Source organism: Tamandua tetradactyla, chromosome 4, assembly GCF_023851605.1.
Source record: "Tamandua tetradactyla isolate mTamTet1 chromosome 4, mTamTet1.pri, whole genome shotgun sequence".
NCBI lineage: Eukaryota > Metazoa > Chordata > Mammalia > Pilosa > Myrmecophagidae > Tamandua > Tamandua tetradactyla.
Genome location: NC_135330.1, coordinates 67,706,744 through 67,724,639, shown reverse-complemented (window position 1 = coordinate 67,724,639; position 17,896 = coordinate 67,706,744). Strand labels below are relative to the sequence as shown.

Sequence of the window (17,896 nt, the reverse complement as noted above, 5' to 3'; positions counted from 1 at the left end):
GTAGCTGAGACCTTGGGAATGGGGATGATCACCCCATGAAAGGGCAAAAATAAGAGGGAAAGGATGGAAATCTAATGATTAAGGGAATACTGATGTTTGCCTGAGGCTGGTGGTAAAGCAGAGCAATAGAGTCTTTTTTCCTAAATCAGGTACCAGAGCAGTTCAGCTGTTTTCTTCCTCATACCCAGAATCTAGGCCAGGAGGCCTCTTGGCATAATAGGCTCATTTAAAAAGTTGAGCAGATTTAATCCTATCATAGTATGGTAGGTGGAATTCTAAGATGGCCCTTGAGACTCCTGCCTCCTGCTGCACATGGCCTGTATCATTCCTGGAACTTGTGTGTAATATGGGATAGTCACTCCCATGATTAGGTTATATCATAAGGCATGGCTAATTTTAAGAAAGGGAGATTTATCTGGATGTACCTGATCTACTGGCAGAGCCCTAAAAGGGGCAGGCTCTTCCTGGAGAAAAGAGTCTAATAATGAGAGGGGTTGAAAGTGAGGGAGATTTTCCTTTGCTGTCTTGAAGATGAAGGGGGCAAAGTGACAAAGAATGTGGATGGCCTGTGGAATCTCAGAGTGGCCCCTGGCTAACAGCCAGCAAGAAAATGAGGACCTCTGTCCTACAACCACAAGGAGCCGAATTCTTCAACAACAATGGTGTGAGCTTGGAAGAGGACCCTAAGCTCCAGATGAGAATGCAGCTGGGCTGATACCTTGCTAATAGCCTTGTGAGGACCTGAGCCACTGTGCCTGGATTTCTGACCTACAGAAATATGAGCTAAAAAGGGAGTGTTGTTTTTAACTGTTAAATTTGTATTAATTTGCTGCACAGCAAGAAAAAATGAAAACAAGCAGAATGCTAGGAGTTCCTGCTGCAGTGACAGGAGAAAACCAATTCAAAGCTTGGCGAAGCCTGGAAAAAACTCACTGGGCTAGGGAGACTCTGGGTAATATTCTGTGGTCCATCTATAATACACACAATACACCCTGTCTGCCCTTGCCCTTCTCAGCTTCTTTTGTATCTACCTGAAAAGATTTAACCATAGTTGGAGTCAGTAGCTGCTCTATCTAAACCTACACCCAAGGAGTTTATCATTGCTAGGGAAAATGACCCAACTAGGCTATTTTCTGTAAATCTAAGGCTACAAATGTCAAATCTTCATTTAGCTCATTACTTTTATGTTTCACAAATAAAGTATTTTTCATTACTCTCTACAAAGACTTTTTCATGCTTTCTCCTCTCTTTCCCAAATGCCTATCTCTTCTTCTCCACTAACACCTCATGTACTGGTAAAACAGAAGTTTTAAACCAGATGAAGTTTTTACTACTTCATCTACCCATCAAATCTATCTGCTTCAGTATCTGTACGCTTTGTCTTCCCTCATGTTACCATGGAAGAAGGATCCCTGATTCTATATAAAGATGCCTCTCCATTGCATGCCTCTATACTTAAGGTTTTGGGAGTCCTTAATAAGTTCATTTTTTTTTAGGAGCTGCAAGTAAAAAAATCTAATTCAGAATGACTAAAAATAAGAAAAAGATATTAACTCCCCAAATAGGGAATCTAGGGTTAGTTAATTTGGTGGCTTAACCCTACCAAGAACCCAGGTTCTTTCCATTTTTTCTACTCATGTAGCTTTAGCATCTAGGCTTGCCACAGTCTAGCTCCCACTGTGGTTCCAAGATAACTGCCATAGTTCCTGCTATCACATTCAATATGGCACATCCGTTGAAAGAAGAGACACTATTCTTTCTTTTTGGTCAGCAAGGAAACCTTCCCTAGAATCTGCCCAAAGACTTCCTTTCATTGGCCAGAACTGGGTCACATGACCACCCATAAGCCATCTTATGAAGGAATGGGTTACCATCCATTATAAGCTTACCCTGGTGGTTCTCAAAGTGTGGTCCTTGGTACCAAGGGCATCATCATCACCTGAAAACTCATTAGAAATGCAAATTCTTGGGCTCCATCCAAGGCCTACCTAATCAGAAATTCTGGAAGCTGAACTAGTGATCCATGTTTTTAAAGGTTCTCTATGTAATTCTGATGTATGCTAATATTTGAGTATTACTAGCTTAGATTAATCAGGTCAACAGATTAGTTGGGTAGGCCAACTTACCCTGAGGATTTGAAAAATGCTGGAAATCTTTTAGCAAGGAGGAAGGTGAGTATGGATTTTTGAATAAGAAATCAAATTTCTGCCAAGTGCCCCTTCTCTCCTGCATCATCATTTTCTCCTCTTTATTAGATTATCCCATTGGTGTACAAATATACTCTAATATCCATATTTTTAAAAACCTAGCTCATGATCCTAAATCATTATCCAGCTGCTACCATCTAGCTTCCATTCCCACATGCCACCCAAATCTTAAGGAATGTTTATTGATCTATTAGTATTCAAGAGATACGACCCATTCTTCCTTCCTGAAACACTTTTTCTCTGTTTCAGGGACACCGCACTTTCCTTAGTTTGTCCTTCTTGGGTCTCCTTTGCTGCATACTTCTCTATTAGCCAGTGCTTCTCAACCTTGGCTGCCCATTAAACTCACTTGGGAAGATTCCTGGAGCTTTTAAAACTACCAATGCCTGGGCATCCCCCCAAGATGAATCGACTCTGAATTCCTGGGATGATAGCCAGAGTTTTGGACCACTTCTAGATGATTTCTGACAGTCCTATGGATTGAGAGACTCTGAGCACTGCTATGTAAAACTTTTTGCAATGGTAGAAATGTTCGATATCTTCACTGAGCAATGTGGTAGCTACTGGTTACATGTGGCTATTGAGCACTTAAGATATGGCTAAAGTGGCTGATGAGCTGAATTTAACATTTTATTTAATTTTAATTAATTTAAATTTGATTTAAATAACCCCATGTGGCTCTCGTAGCTCCTGAATTGGGCAGCATGGCTCTGTGCTAATAACTGAAAATTGTTTATCTCGCCTGAGCTCCAGCCTTACATATTAAACCTTCTAATTGGTTTATCTCCTTGGACATCTAATAGGATGTCTAACTTAACAAATCTAAAATGAAATTCTTGATTTTTTTTTCTTCAAAACCTGTTCCTCCCCTACTCTTTCCCATTTTGGTAAATGGTATCACTTTCTACCCAATTGCTAAAAACCTAAAACATAGAAACCTTCCTTTATTCCCTCCTTTCTCTCATATCCCTCATCCAATTTTTTAAGCAAGTCCTGCCAGTTCTACTTCCTAATATATAATTTGACTTCATCCACTTCACTCGATCTTTATTGCCCCCAGCCTACATCAGACTCCCCTTACTTCTCGCATAGGGTGGTCAAAGCTAACAGTCATGAATGCTTTGCATGTTCTTCTAAGACCGTTGTAGGTATCAACTTATTAATACTACAAGCAACCCTAAAATGTGGTAAACTATTATCTCCCATTTTCAAATGGGGAAACAGAGGAACAGGAAGCTTCGGTAATGTTCCTGGGATCACAGAGCTGGTAAGCGGCAGAGATGGGATTCAAATCTACACAGGCTGGTTGCAGGGTCTGTGTTCTCACAACTCACCATTCTGGTGAGGCCCCATATCAGTGGTTATGGAGCCTGAAGGTACATTAGACTCACCTGAAGAACTTTTAAAAAGTTCCAATTGCCTCAACCCACTCCATAGCAGTTAAATCTTTTGGGATAGGACCTAGGCATTAGAAATCAAAGCAAAACAACGATAACAAAACAAATTTTCCGGTAGCTGTTTACATAGCCAGGGCTGAGAAGCACCCCACTCTGTGACTTGGCCCTTCCCTGGCCCTCCCACCCAAGTTTCAGCTTCCCACCTTCTCATGCTGCATCCACCCCATTCGCCTTCTTCTTACTCCTAGAAAAGGCCAACTTTCTTTCTGCCACAGAACATATGTGCTCATTCTTCCTTTGCTTAGACCACCCCTCTCTGGGATTCTGGGGTTTGGCTAACACTTTAGGGTTCCTAAATACTGAAAAGATTAAGGGCCCTCCATCCTGCCCATGTAAATAAATAATAATTAATAATAATAAAAGCATTAAACTTTAGAATAGGTGTAGAGAGGATCACAGTATTCTATTGCGTTTATGGTGTCTACCTCCATGTCTGGTTTGAAGTGTGGAATATAAAACTTTTTCAAAAGAAATTTTGGTGTCCCTATTCCGCTGGCACCGTAAGACATGTTTAGTCTGCCTTGGGAAATTCAGCACTAAATCATTTGGACTTCTCTCATTCATCCTTTCTAAAGTGACCCTCCTACTTTTCTGAGACCCCCATCTATCATATCTCTCTGTTGTAAAAATATTTTATGGAAAGTATCAAAATCTGTAATGGTCAGTTTTTTTTTTTTTTGACTTGTTTATTATCTTTTCCATGAAGGCAGAGGCTCGTCTGTCTCATTTGCTGCTTTTAACCTCCTCACCTAGCACAATGACTAATACACAATATGTGCACAAGAAATATTTCTGCAGTGAATGCATGAATGAATGCAGGCTAATGTATGGCAAGTAGTAGTGAGTGGATTAATCCAAAAGCAGATAAGCCAGCCTGAATTGTTATGCTGTAAAAGACTGTCTTCATGGGGATGGATGGGAGAAGTGAATTCACAGTTCACAAGGGAGCACTCCTATTGAAGGAAGGAGGACCTTGCTTCCAGTAAGCTGGTGAGAAGCCCCGAGTTAAGGAGGGAGACTGCAGCAGGAATCTACTTTATACATATTGGATGTATTCTTGAGGCATTGAAAGCTGATATTTATTTTTAGGTTGTGATTTCCCTGTTTAGTAAAGTTTCTTAAACTCAACAGCTGTATGTTTTGTTCTTTGGCGAATGGAGGAAGAACTTTATGTTCATGCTATGGGGTCAAAATAAACTGCGAAGATCTTGGATGACATGGAGGGGTGGTTACAAAAATACTTGAAGTGTTGAAGAGAGAAACCCAGAGTGAGAGAACTAGAATGAATTTATATTATGTTTCCTTAGCATTCTCTGTTACATATTATCTGTTATCCCTACAATTCTTAGAATTATTGTTACTTGGTTAGTAGAGGAAAGAGTAATTCTTGGGTGGTTAAGGAAGTTGAGCAGACTCTGACTGCATAATTAATAAATTATTTGATAATAATATATTTAATTTGTGGCTCCTCTGGGATCTTGATTTCCCTCTGGACAGTGATTGGGTCTAACCTGTTTACTAGTGTATTGCTGGGTGCCTGGTATTGAGTAGATGCTCAATAAATATCTGTTGAATGAGTAGATGGTTTTGGATATTTTTGTATCTCTGGGTCATAAGTCAGAGGGGTCTGCTGAGATCTGATGAGAAAAACTGGAAAAAACACCCAGACCCTGAGGATAAGGCTAAGGTAGAAGCTAGGGGCAGGAGAACAGGTCAATAGACAAAGTGATTTTCTGGGAGGATCCAGACCCAAGCTTGAGACTCTCAAGACAACTGGAGACAAAACAGGTACTGCCATAGACCCAGACAGAAATACTAGAAAAGTAGCAGATTGGACACATAGAGAGGGTATAAAGGAGAGAAACTGCCTGCCAACGTTCATGTCAGCCCCTGGGGCACATTTCACCCCGTGAATGGATGTAGAGAAACAAATTTCTAGGTCCCATTTGGAGGTGGGAAGGGGTTTCTTTAACATCCTAGGCTTGGCATCATTGGCTAAAGGTTGAGGTGGGGCTGAAACAATGACTGGTAGGGACTGAGGGACCTCTGCTACACGATTCCTGATTCTTTGGGAGTTGACAGATAATCCTTTAAACATGTTCAGGAATTCTTGCTTCCTGAGATCCTCTCTCTATCTCTCCCCTCCTCTCCGCAAGATCCGTATATACTATACTAATCACCTCCCCACACTGCTGGGGCTTGAGTGCTTCATGTGCTTGGATCCATGACCTGATTCCAGAAGTATTTCTGTTCCATGTGCCAAAAGTACGTTCGGGGTGGTCCCAGCTCTTCCCATCCCTAAATATCAACCATAGCTGATAGAATAGAAAGCTGGCATATGAGTCAAGTCTGCACAGCCTTGGAAGCCTGCCGGCCAGTGGATCATCTCATCATGAATTTACCTAGATTCCAGTTCTTAAGGAAAAAAAAAAAAGAGTATTTCTTTTTCAAGGGGATTTTATTTCGGTGCTGTCTTAAGAGGGAGTTATGGGGTGATATTCATGTCATCATATTCCTCAAACGCTTTATGCGTTAGGTTTTCCCTTGCCCCAAGAATACATACTGATAAATCAATATCTGTTTATTGAGCACCTACTGTGTGCAAACACTGGGCTATGCATCCATTAAGTGACACAAGTCACTGGTCTTGCCATCAAGAAAGCTACAGTCCAGATTAGGATACAAATCACAAAATAACTGAAAATTAACCCTAAATATTTAAATTTGAGATAGAAGTCATTTACAAAACTGAACACAACTGATGATTGCCAGTTGAATTGTATGGGTAAGGTCTCCTCTGAAAGTCTGGGAATAATTTACCAAGAAAACCAGGGGAGCGCCCATGATCTAAGCATCTGAACTGAGTCTTGGATTTAGGATTTCTCGGAGGTGCTAGAGAGGGCTGTGTAGACAACAAGCACAGCGTGCTGAGTCAAGCCTAAGTGCAGCCAAAGGAGCAGAGGGCTGGACAGAGCACTGGCGTGAAGTGGGACGCTGTGTCATTTGGGACCAGAAATGCAGTCTTGTCAACATGACTCCTTCAATGCCAGGATCATGGACTTTAGCCTGGAGGTGATGAAGAGAGTACAGGACAAAATCCACACCACAGCCAACTCACAGCAAGGGGGGCAACAAGTCAACACTAACAAGAGGAAATGCAGTAAGAAAAATATGTAAATGTAGGTGTGTGTGCGTGCTCTCATGCAGCTTCACTCAAATTATTGAGCCACCTGAGATGACACTTTCAAAAGATATCTGGGAAAAATGTCTTGATATACAGCCTGGTTGATCAGCTACCCCAGTTTGCCTGGGACTGAGGATTTCCTGGGATGGAGATATTTCAGTGCTAAAGCAAGGAGAGTGTGGGCACATCAGAATGGTTGGCCACCCTACAAGATACCAGAATCTTCTTGAAGATTTGCCCCCATCCCCAGTGGTTTTTCTAGTTAGAGTCTGAGTGATATACATATCTCATAGATATTTATCCTTTGGCTATAATTTGCAGAGATCTCATTGTCCATGTTTTTAAGGTTTTTCAGGGGGGCAGTCTTGTGATATTCTAGGTTTTGCAAATTTAGAACATTCAGCACAGCCACTTTTCCTGCCAGTCTGCTCGAGGTGTCCTATTCTACAAATTATCCCATATGGCATTTCTTTTTTTGTGTGAAAAACAGGTTCTCTCAATCTTGGGAGGCCAAATATTGTAGGGGAAAGAGCATGGACTTTGGAAGCTTACAATCTGATATTGATTTCTGGTTTCACCTTATGCGAGTTGCGGTAGATAATGCTATGTGTTCAACGAGTCCTACTTTGTTTTCCTGTTCTGGGCACGTGGGAAGCTCATATAGGGGCCATGTGAGTAACTGTGGCCAATGGTTTGTAAGTGGAAGTGACTATGTCATTTCAGAGCTGAAGCATGGAGTAACTGGGGAGAGGTCCTCCGCACGTCCTCTGACTTTGCTGTAGTGAACTTTGAGGCCATGTCTGCTGGGTGGTGCAGCTACATGATGGTAGAACTCTCTGAGTGATCATGTAAATCAGAAAATCACCCCCTCATCCCCTGCACTCTCTTGCATCTTACTTTGTACGAGCGACAAATAAACTTCTGTTGTGTTAAGTTGCCAGGATTTTGGAGTTATTTTATTACTGCAGCCTAGTCTAGCCTAGCCTGACTAAAACGTCAGCTCCGTGACCTTGTACAGCCTACTTAATAATGCTGAGACTGTGAAGGGGGGATATCTTCCTCAAAGAGGCATGAAAAGGGCTGATGTGGTGCTCACATGAGATACTGTGTATACATTGCTTAGGATGATACCCGTACATAAAAGAGCTTGAAAAAAAATTTTTTCCCTTTTGTTCTTGCAGGAAAATACGTGGCTGTTTCTTTCTGGAGTAAAGGCAACATATAATGCTCAGGGAAGCACAGGAAGTCTCCAGATGATGGAGGGAGTAAGCTCATCTCTGCCCTAGTTCCATGTTCAGCTCTTGGTCCTTCCCTGGAGTGGAATTTGATCAAGGGCCCCTTCTGGGGACAGCTACCCTGATATCAAGATATCTGGAAACCTATGTTCATATTTCTGGAAGATTACTGACAGCTGAGGAACTTCTGGAGGAAGACAACAAGGGTAGAAAAAGCCTGGAAGCCATGGGACTGAGTGGGTAATCTACTACAAGCAGGTTGCCAGATTTAGCAAATGAAAAAACAGGAATCACAGTAAAGTTTGAATTTCAGATAAACAATGAATTTTTTTTTTTTTGGTATAAATTGGTCCCAGGCAATATTTGGGACTTACTAAAAATTCTTTTTTATGTAAAATTCAGATTTTACTGGGGAAACTGTATTTTCTCTGGCAACCCTAGCTACAAGGAGCTCATGGTCTCTTGCTGGAGGCAGTGCAGACACACAGCATGGAGAAAGGGCATCACAGGCATGGACATGTGCATTTATACTTGAACAGTATGAGCTGCTGGAGATACAGATTTCTGAGCCAACAGCAGGAAGGTCAGAATTGGGTGCATTATCCTGGGAGAGTTTCATGGGAGAGGCAGGTTTGGAAGAAGGTAGGAATTTTAGTTACTTTCTCTTTTACCCCCAAATTCAGAAAAATGAGAGCTGACTCTCTTTCTCTGCTTCTGGTTTCAATTTTGCCCTAATGTATACAAGCAGTTATGAAATAGGAAGAGAAGGTGTTGGCTGTCACTCATTAGGTTTTCAGGTCTGCTCCCTTCCTTCTTTCCTTTTTCCCTCACACGTTTATTGAGTGCATACATTTATTGAGGAACTGTTCTAAGTTCTTTCTTGAAGTAACAAATTTAACAGCTCCGTGAAGTAATACTTTTTAAGAAGGGAAAACCATAGCTCACTAAATCTCCAGTGATTTGAGAAAAAAGATCACCTTTTCAGGTAGTGTATAGAGATAATGGAAGGGGGTTTGGGGCAAAGGAGGGAGACAGAGGGAGAATTAATCAGGGATAACTTTTCAGAAGGATGAAAGTAATTCCCTTCACCCTAAATCTTATCACTTTAGTATTTACTGATTATTCTGATAAAAATATGCCCTTGTGGGAGATAAGAGCATATAGAGAAGTAAAAGCAGCTGGAAAATGTTAACATTTCCTGTTTTTACTCTCCGTGTTTCTATTTCTTTAGAGTTAAGTAGATTTTACATAAACTTTTTTTCTGATTTTTACCATTTATAGTATCTTGTAAATATTTCTCCAGGTTATTAAAACCTCTTTTTCAATAGTTTAGACCACAAGGAGGTCAGCTTTGAATTATGTTTTAAGGGAAAGAATTGGATTGGGTAAGGACTCATCACCCTCACCTGATGGGAAATTGACCTATTTTGATCTGTGTAAGCTGAGGCCCCTGGAAAGGAATGTGTCTTTTCTCTACAGCGCTTAGATCTGCTGAGCAATTGCTCTGAGTTAAACTGTAAACCTGCTGTCCAGAGTAGATTTGACTCCTATCTTTTTTTAGATATTTGACTCTGGTTTTAATATTCTTAGAGCCACAAAACAATAAGCCTGTCACGTGCGCACTTGCTCTGCCCTCTGCCCTCTGTGTTTGTAAACACCCACCTTGTCCTGTCCCACCCAGAGAGGCCAGAAGCATCACCCAGGAAGAAGTGCCCTCTTCTCCCTTCAAGACCAGGTCGTTACTTCTGGGGAGCTTGCAGCCCCGAGGGAGTAGGGTTTGGACTGCATGAGACACAGATTCTCAGTCTGGGGACTGGGGCTTCCCTAGGGCTTGGGGAGAAGGAGGAGGAGGAACTCAAACTGGCTGACTGCTGAGTATGTGAATTATGAAACATCGGGATAAGGGGCTATTTTCCTTTTTGTTAAGCACAACTGTAAAGACTGCTGGTCATAGCTCCCAACAGCTGTCTATGATGCACACATGAGGACAGACACCCTCTGCAGAGCATTGCATTTAGTCAGACACTTCGCCCAGAGTTATGCATGCTTTGTTTCCATTAATCTTTACAAGGATCCTTGAGGTATTCATTATTATTCAGTAATTATGCAATCATTATTCCCATTGCAGGGATGTAGTTTTGGGAGATTAAATAATTTGTCCCAAGTCACCCAGCTGGTAGGTGCAGAACCAGAATTTGGACCTTCATCTGTCTCATTCTAGAGTCTAGGTTCTTCACTGCTGTCCTGAATTTGCCCTTGAGTATCACCTAGGGAGTGTTGAAAACATTCCGAAATATCCCTGCCACTCTGGAAGGAAATTAAAATCTGGGGTGAGGCCAGGCATTGAAAGATAAAGTTTTAAGTTCTCTAGATAATTCTAAAGGGTAGAAGCAAAATCTGATACCTTTACCTTCAAGTGGTAAAACTGAGGCCCAGATGACGAGAGGGGTTCATCTGAGTTTACACATCTATTGAGGGGCAGAGCTGGAACTCGGTCTAGAGAGGGTTCAAGAGACGCCTCCATAGCCCGGGCCCTGCGGGGAGGTGCTGGTTCAAAGTCTTTAGGTGGGGAGGGCTACAGGCACCGAGCCAGATACTCCCAAACTCTCTTCGGCCTCATACCATAAGGTGCTGATTTCTCCATCCTCAGCCCTCGTATACCTATTTGAACATTAGGAAACTTAAGTTGTCTCTCTAGGGGCCCTTTCAGAGATCATGTTTAGAAGTTAAAGTCCCACGGGTTTGTTTGGGGTCTGGGGTGGCCCTCTGATAGCCCTGGGGGCAGATGCCCTAAGTCCCTCTCAGCCTTTCCCCAGGCGCTCCCGACCTGCCACGTGGCTGCCTGTTGCCCCCTTCAACCCATGTCTCTCTTCTCTCTGGTGAACCCGGGCCATGGCCACCTGGCCAGCTCCACATGGCAAATCTGTGTCCAAAGGTCACAGAGGTTGGTTGGGCTTAGGCCTTGATTGCCTAATTCCCAGAGGTTAATGGCTGGATAAGAGAGGAGGCGGTCAAGGTGGATGGGGTGGGGTGGGGAGAGGAGGAGGTGGGTGCCGCTAGGGGCATGCTGGGCCAACCTGTCAGAAGAAGGTGGAGAATCTGGGAGGGTGGTGGAGGAGGCCCGAGCGCCAGGTGCTCGTCCCTCTGCTCTGGGAGGCAGCCAGTCACCGGGCAGCGCACAGCTCCACCAAGCTGCAGGCTTCTCCACGCCACACCCTTTAGGAGGGAGCAGTGGGGATGGGGCCAAAGGAAACAAAGCAAGAGGAGCATAGGCCGCTGAGGTGGCCCAGGAGCCTGACCTCAGGGGAGGGGACTCACTTCCCTTAGGCAAAGGAGAATCTGAGTCACCTTATTATGCTTTTTGTTTCCTTGCAGCATCTCACCGTGTGGTTGTCCAGTCAGCTTCTCTGTCTGCCTTATGAGGCGCTTGTGTCCTCACGCCGAGAAGCTCCCTGTGGGTAAACCTTGCTGTTTGGTGCGGGGAGCCTCTGAGATGGAGGACCCGGAGCCCAGCACCTCCTCCATCCGCTCCCACATGTTAATATGGAAATCAGAGAGGGAGGCAGTGTCCCGGGCATTTTTTCAGCATCAGTGTCCGCCCTGGAGCCCCCAGTCAACCTCAGCGCTCCGGGGTCAGTACAAGGACTCAAAGAGAAATTTTCTGATATTGGAGTCTTGATTCGGTTGGAAAGCTGTGAAGTCCAGAGTCTGATGGACTTGGTCAAAGTGGAGACAGGGAGTTGAGAAGATGTGACCCATCTTAGGCCCTTATGTCATGGCTGAGAATATGGGTGCTGGGGCTAAATGGCCTGGGTTCAATTCACCACTTACTAGCTGGAGCCAAGTTATTGAAAACATGCCTCATTTTTGTCGTCTGCAAAATAAAGATAATGAGGTTTCTACCCACAGAGGGATGTGGATAGTAGATGAGTTACTATACTTAAAGGGCTTAGAACAGTGCCTGGCACACTGAGAGCCCTTGGTAAAATGCTAGCTGTAGTTATTTTAGGCTGACTACCAGATTCCTCTCATACCTCAGCCCCCTGCCAGTGTGTACAGTTATCGGTTGGGCAGACATTCAGGCTGAGGAGGTGAGGGTAGGGGAGAGGGAAGGCATGGAATGGAGTGGTCCCAAGACAGACATCCCCAGGCTCCTATCCTGCCCACTGCTGGCCCGTGCCTGAGGCTGGACTCCCGTGTATGTCTCAGTATCCTTGCAGGCCCACCTGGAGAGGCACCCAGAAGAGTGACAGATTGTCTGGGCAGGTGAACAATTGTTCTGGAGTGGAGGACCACACCAGCTTTTGTCATGTGTCAAATCCCCATGGCCTTCCCTGGAGCCCACCCGTCCACCAGACGAAGACTCAGCCATGACTCACCTGCTCAGGTGGTGTCTGGAGCCTTACTCACCTGGCGTCCCTTCTGACTCCTGAGACTCTGTGCCCACAGCCTGGACCAGGCCCGGTAACCCTCTCTTAATTCTTCTCTCCCTCCCTTCCTCCTTTACTCCTTCCTATGCTCCCTATCCCCTGATGGCTAATATAGACAGTGGCTAATCCCCCTAGAAACCTGGGTGGCTTGAGCCTGACAGATGGGAAATGGAGACAGTAGTTTCCAATGCTACCACCACCCCCATGAGAGACATTGCCAGGGATGATGAATAAGCAGGCAAAGAAGGAAATGGCCTACACTGACATAGTGACATTTCTAAACCCTGAGGGTAGGTGCTTCCAAAGAGACCTCCTCTCTGCAGCCGGCTGATGCGTGGATTTCCACTGTGAGCAATTCATTCTGCTGACCCCAAGCCCCAGACTCTGTCCCCTGTGAGAATGCAACTCAATCTTAGGGAAAAGGGGCATTCATTAAGCCATAGCAATGATTTACATTTCAGTATGAAGCTATTCATTTCACAGATTTCGGGCACCTCCGCAGTGCCAGGCCCTCTCTAGGTACTTGGGATATACAAAGCTGACAAAAATCTCTGCCTTCTTGGAACTCATATTCCAGTGAGGGGAGATAGACAGTAAACATGATATGTAGTTAAATTATATAGTTGGTTAGAAGGGGGTTAAGTGTTACAATTTTTTTTTTTTAAATACTGCGGTGTAGGTAGGGTTGGGAGTGCTAAGAGTGGGCAATAGAGATGGGGTAGGGAAGTCGGTTGTAATTTAAACAGGGTGGCCAGAGTTGGCTTCACTGAAGAGGTGGCACCTGAATGAAAGCTTAAAAGAGATAAGGAAGTATGTATTGAGGATATCTGGGGGAAGAGAGTTCCAGGAAGAGGGAACAGCAAAGCCCTGAGGCAGGCAAAAACCCTGAGGCAGAAGCAGGACTGGTAATTTGGAGGCATGAGAAAGGGGCAAAGTGGTTGGACTGCAGGGAGAGGGAGGGACTGTAGAAGTTGAGGTAAAGAGGAAATGGGGGGCAGGTTTCAGGTCATGTGGGGCCCCTTAGGTTCTCCGTGAGAGAGTCTGAGTGAAATGGGGAGCTCGTGCAGGGTTCTGAGCAGAGGAGTGACATAGCTTGTTGGGTTGAGACCTGACTCCTGAGCAGTTAGGAGGCTACTGCAGACATCACACCAAGAGAGGCTTGGGCCAAGAGAGCTCAAGTGGGTTCTGGTTACTTTAAGAAGGAGGGCTAACAGAATTTATGGACAGATTGATGTGAGTGTGAAAGAAGCAGGAGTCAAGGCTGACTTGCTAGCCACTTCTCTGAACCTAAGTCTAATGAGACAAGTCTCTTGGGGACTTGAGGACTAAGGGCTCTAAGTGGGAAGGGAGGGTGGTATGGAGAGAGGAGAGGGCTGCAGAGAGGGCAGGCTGTGGTGCTCAAGCAACCCTGCCTCCCACTTCAGCTTTAGCCCTGGCCAGACCCTAACTCAGCTTCTGACCCTATTCTAGGTCTCTCTGTCCCTAAACATTTTGGGTTCTAACGTTCTGAAGACTGAATTGGGGGTCCTGGATTTCTGGGGCATTGGACCCCGACTTGGCACTCTCAGTGTCCCTGGAGAGTGAGGCTGACTGGGGGGTGGGGGCGGGGTGGAGGAGAGCACAGAGCAGCTGCCATTTCCCTCTGTCAAAGCCAAACCGCTCCCAGGACCTGCCTCTGCCTGTCCAGTCTGAGCCACCAAATGCTCAATTCCCTGGCCCTGGGCTCATATGGGGGAGGAAGGGGATTTAAAGGGCCCACCACACACCTACCCCACCTTGTCTGAGAATCTGGATCATATCACCTGCTCTCTTCTGTGGAGTTAATTATTAATGGATTAAGTGTCACATCCTCTTTCCTGGGCAATTCCACGAGTGTGAAACTTCCTGGAAGCCTTGAATTCAGGTAGTTGGGGAAGTGGAGAGAAAGTGATCAGGCGGACGGCTTCAACCAGGGGTGTCAGAGGTGATGGCCAATCTGGGGGACCTGGATGGGTGTCTCTGTTTTTTTGTTGACAAAGGCAGGGGCGGAGGAAGAGAAGTTGCTTATACTGACCCTCCAATTTGCTAAGTTAAGCCATATTTCACAGTAATGATTATAGGGAACAAGACACTAACATGTATCAGACCATCAGTTCCTCATGTCAACAGCTTATTGCCCATTTGCTAATTACAGCATTTCACCCTCCCGCAACTCAACTTCTTGTGCTAAATTAGAATCTGAGCATTATAAATGTTCAATTTAATCTATAGAAATCCCACCTTATTCCTTTAGAGGTTCTCATGTCAGTCTCTTGTATACAATCTTTATGTTGCAGAGAACATTCTACCCAGGGGTCACTGACAGGCTGGACTCTATAACCAAGTCACCTTTAAATAGAAACTTCGAGGGGAAGAGTAGGCAATGGTGTTCCAGAAGGTTGCCACTGCAGGCTCTCCAGGGCCAAAATCTGGACAGGGTGACCTTCCAAATCTCTCTAAAAGCTCTGTGATCCTAACCTGGAGACCAACCTCTCAACCTGGACCTGTTACTCCCTGCCATTTCCAAAGGCTCGAAGCCCAGGAGCCCTAAGTCAGGGGCCCACTAGGGCCCCACAAAGGGACCTGAGTCCTCAGGCCTGGCAGGGGGCCAGGGGAAGTCTGCTCTGACTTTATTAGTCCAGATATGGTTCAGCCTTTCCTCCCACCCCTTGTGGTCGGGTGTATTTCCTGGTCCTCTAGGCAGGCATTCCTGCCCAGGGAGGGAGGAGTGAGGAGACCAGCCCTCCCTGCAGCTGGGGGCGGTGACTCACAGGTAGTTACCTGTCCTCAGGCTCCCTGCCAACCCTGAGGAGGGAGCTGGAGGGGAGGCACTTAGAGTTACCTGTTCACTCTTCTTAAGCTTTCCTTGGGTGAGTTGGGCTTTGACCCCTTCCTGATGAAACCGAGTCCCTTAAGGGTCCTCCAAATTCCCCAAGAAGCAGGGATTTTCCTCTTTGTAGTAATTTGGCCAGGGGTCTGGTGCTTTCCAGGGTCCTGGAGGTTTGGGGCTTCTCACTTTCCAGTGGAAGTGAAGGTCTGGGTTTATAATACTCAGTATATAAGCTCTGATCTTTGTGTGCTCTGCCTGCTTTACTGTCCAGGTCACAGAAGGGCACTGACCCTTACCGGTCTTGGGAAAGTGCCAAGTACAGTGTCTGGCACAAACGCAAGCAGCCTTCCCCACCCCAGGAACCCTGGTCTCTTATGATCACTAACATTTGCTTGGTGCTTCCTGTTTGCACCGCCCCTCCCCCCTTCCCCCCAGGCACCCACAGACAGACGGGCACTGCTGTGCCTGATGGGAGGCCTCTCAGACCGACCCACTTGCCCAGTCCCATCCTGGGGCAGGGGTGGTGGTGATGCAGTGTTGGCGGATGGGTGTGTCCGCTGCCAGATTCCTGGGACCCGCCCTGCAGTGGGGCTCCACCCAGCCAGGGAGTCTCCAGAGGTGAGGCCATTGTTTAAAAACTTGGAGCCAGGAAGGGAGACCCCTACATTCAAGGGGGACGCTCGGAGACGTGATCTGGAGAAAGAACAGCTGCAGCCACAGAGCGAGGTAGGTTACCTGCCTTTACCTGCCCAGTGGGGGCGGGATGGGGAGGTGGCTGGGAGCGTGGGGTCTGGTTGCAGGGCCTGATTCATTCCTCTCCCTGGGAGCTCTCCTGAGCCAGAGAAAGAGTAGGCAATAGCGTTTCAGTAAACGGCAGGTTAAAAACGTTTGCCAGTATTTGGATTTCTTTTTCTCATCTGATAAGCACCAAGTGACTTAGAAGAAAGCAAGCCAAGGAAAGGGTGAGCTGACTGGGGAGAGCTCTTTGATGTGCTGCGCAGAATGCCTAGATCCAGGGCTCTTTCCAGCTCCCGGGCGGTGGTGGTAGGGGGAAGCCGGAGTAGTGTTGGATGAGAACCAGGAGACTGGTCTGCCTTGCAGGCCACCATTAGCTGTATGTCCGCAGGCCGCAGATCTCCTTCCTGGATCCCAAATCTCCTGGGCAGGGGTTGGAAATACTGATTTCAAAGCATTAGGATGTATGATTTAAAGATGCCAGGGGTGACCCCTGTTTCCCTTCTCCCCCTGCTTCCACAATCCCACATCCCTCCGAGCCAGTCAGAGGAGTTAGTGGCTGTCATTGGAGCATGAGCATCCAATCCAAGGCAGTGGTGGTACCGCACCCCTTGGCAGGGCAGGTCTGCTTCGGGAGGGTCCCCACCTTATTCCAGGCTCCATCCCCAGACTCTTTCAGAATCCCTGCTTGGTTGCTTCCCAGCCATACACCTCCCATGGTGCCTTGACATTCTGAGTTCCTTTCCTTTCAGATGAACTCCTCATTCACTTTTTTAAAATCTGCCAGGCTTGCCTCTCTCCCCATTGCATCCCAGCTACTGCTTATCTCAGAGTTGTGGCTGCCCTAGGCTCACCCTTGGGATGGCTTTGGGTGCTGTTGGGGACCATGCCAGTGGAAGAAGAGGGCTTGTCTCCAGACCTTTTCCCTCATCCACACTTGGGCTTGCAGGCTGGCCAGTTAGGACTCCTGGTCTGGTCCTGAGAAAGGCTAATCCCTTTTCTTGGGGCAGCAACAAGAACTGAGACCTCTTACAGCTTCTCTCCTGCGTAAGCCTTTTCTGTTCCCCTTGTTGTCCTTATGACCGTGTGGGACAGGGCAGAGTTGATCCTCCTGCCCTTCCATTCCAGAGGAGGAAGCTGAAGTCTGAGGTTTGGGGAACAGGTCTTTTTTCATGGCACCATGTGAGCCACATGCCAGCTGGGACAGAGCTCCAGCTGGAGGGCCCTGGAATTTTCCAAGCTTTCGGTTACAAATGCACCTGTATGCTCATCAGAGGTGTTCCAGGTCAAGACCTTAAGTAAAGACTTTGGAAGAAACAGGTGTCCTGAAATGAAAGAAAAGGGGCTACTGTGGCCTGATAGTAGAGGTGGTGGGGGTGGGTTTGCATTGTTTTACTCAGGCTGCTTTGCTGTCTTCCAGGTGTGGCCCATTAGCTGAAGATGCGGCCCCTCCTTCTCCTACTTTTTAGTAAGTATCCCTTCCCATCCTTCTAAGCTCTGTGATAGAACAAGGAGGTTGTAGCCATGGGGTGGGGTGGAAGTATTAAACATTAAAGATGTTTAATAAAGTGTGAGTGAACATCACCGGATTTGGGGAACTCATCTTTAGGGGACAACTGTGAGATTTCCCACTCCTTTGGACCTTTTGGGGAAGAGATGTTGTCCGCCTCTGTCAAAAGCCTCCCAAGTATCTTTTTATTCTTACCTGAGAGCAGTTTGTGGTTTCCTGAGTGCTCTGAACAGTTAATTTCCCATCCTCTCATCTCAAGCTTCTTCCAGCCATATTATGGCTCGAGGTCT

At 46.0% G+C, this 17,896-nt stretch overlaps 1 protein-coding gene across 9 annotated transcripts in view; it reads left to right on the top strand.

Moving 5' to 3' along the window:
* The window catches only part of LAMB3 (laminin subunit beta 3), a 70,629-nt gene that overhangs the window by 14,813 nt on the left and 37,920 nt on the right, over positions 1-17,896 (top strand). For 2 of the 9 annotated variants that reach the window (XM_077157672.1, XM_077157671.1), the window contains exons 2-5: positions 8,030-8,725; positions 11,459-12,547; positions 15,797-16,087; positions 17,517-17,564. In XM_077157672.1, the coding sequence (XP_077013787.1) occupies positions 17,537-17,564 (28 nt within the window). In that variant the 5' untranslated portion in view covers positions 8,030-8,725; positions 11,459-12,547; positions 15,797-16,087; positions 17,517-17,536. Of the gene's footprint in view, positions 1-5,142; positions 8,726-11,458; positions 12,548-15,213; positions 15,402-15,796; positions 16,088-16,143; positions 16,324-17,516; positions 17,565-17,896 lie in introns of those variants that run through there. The other 7 variants (XM_077157677.1, XM_077157676.1, XM_077157674.1 and 4 more) reach the window with 7 other exon arrangements.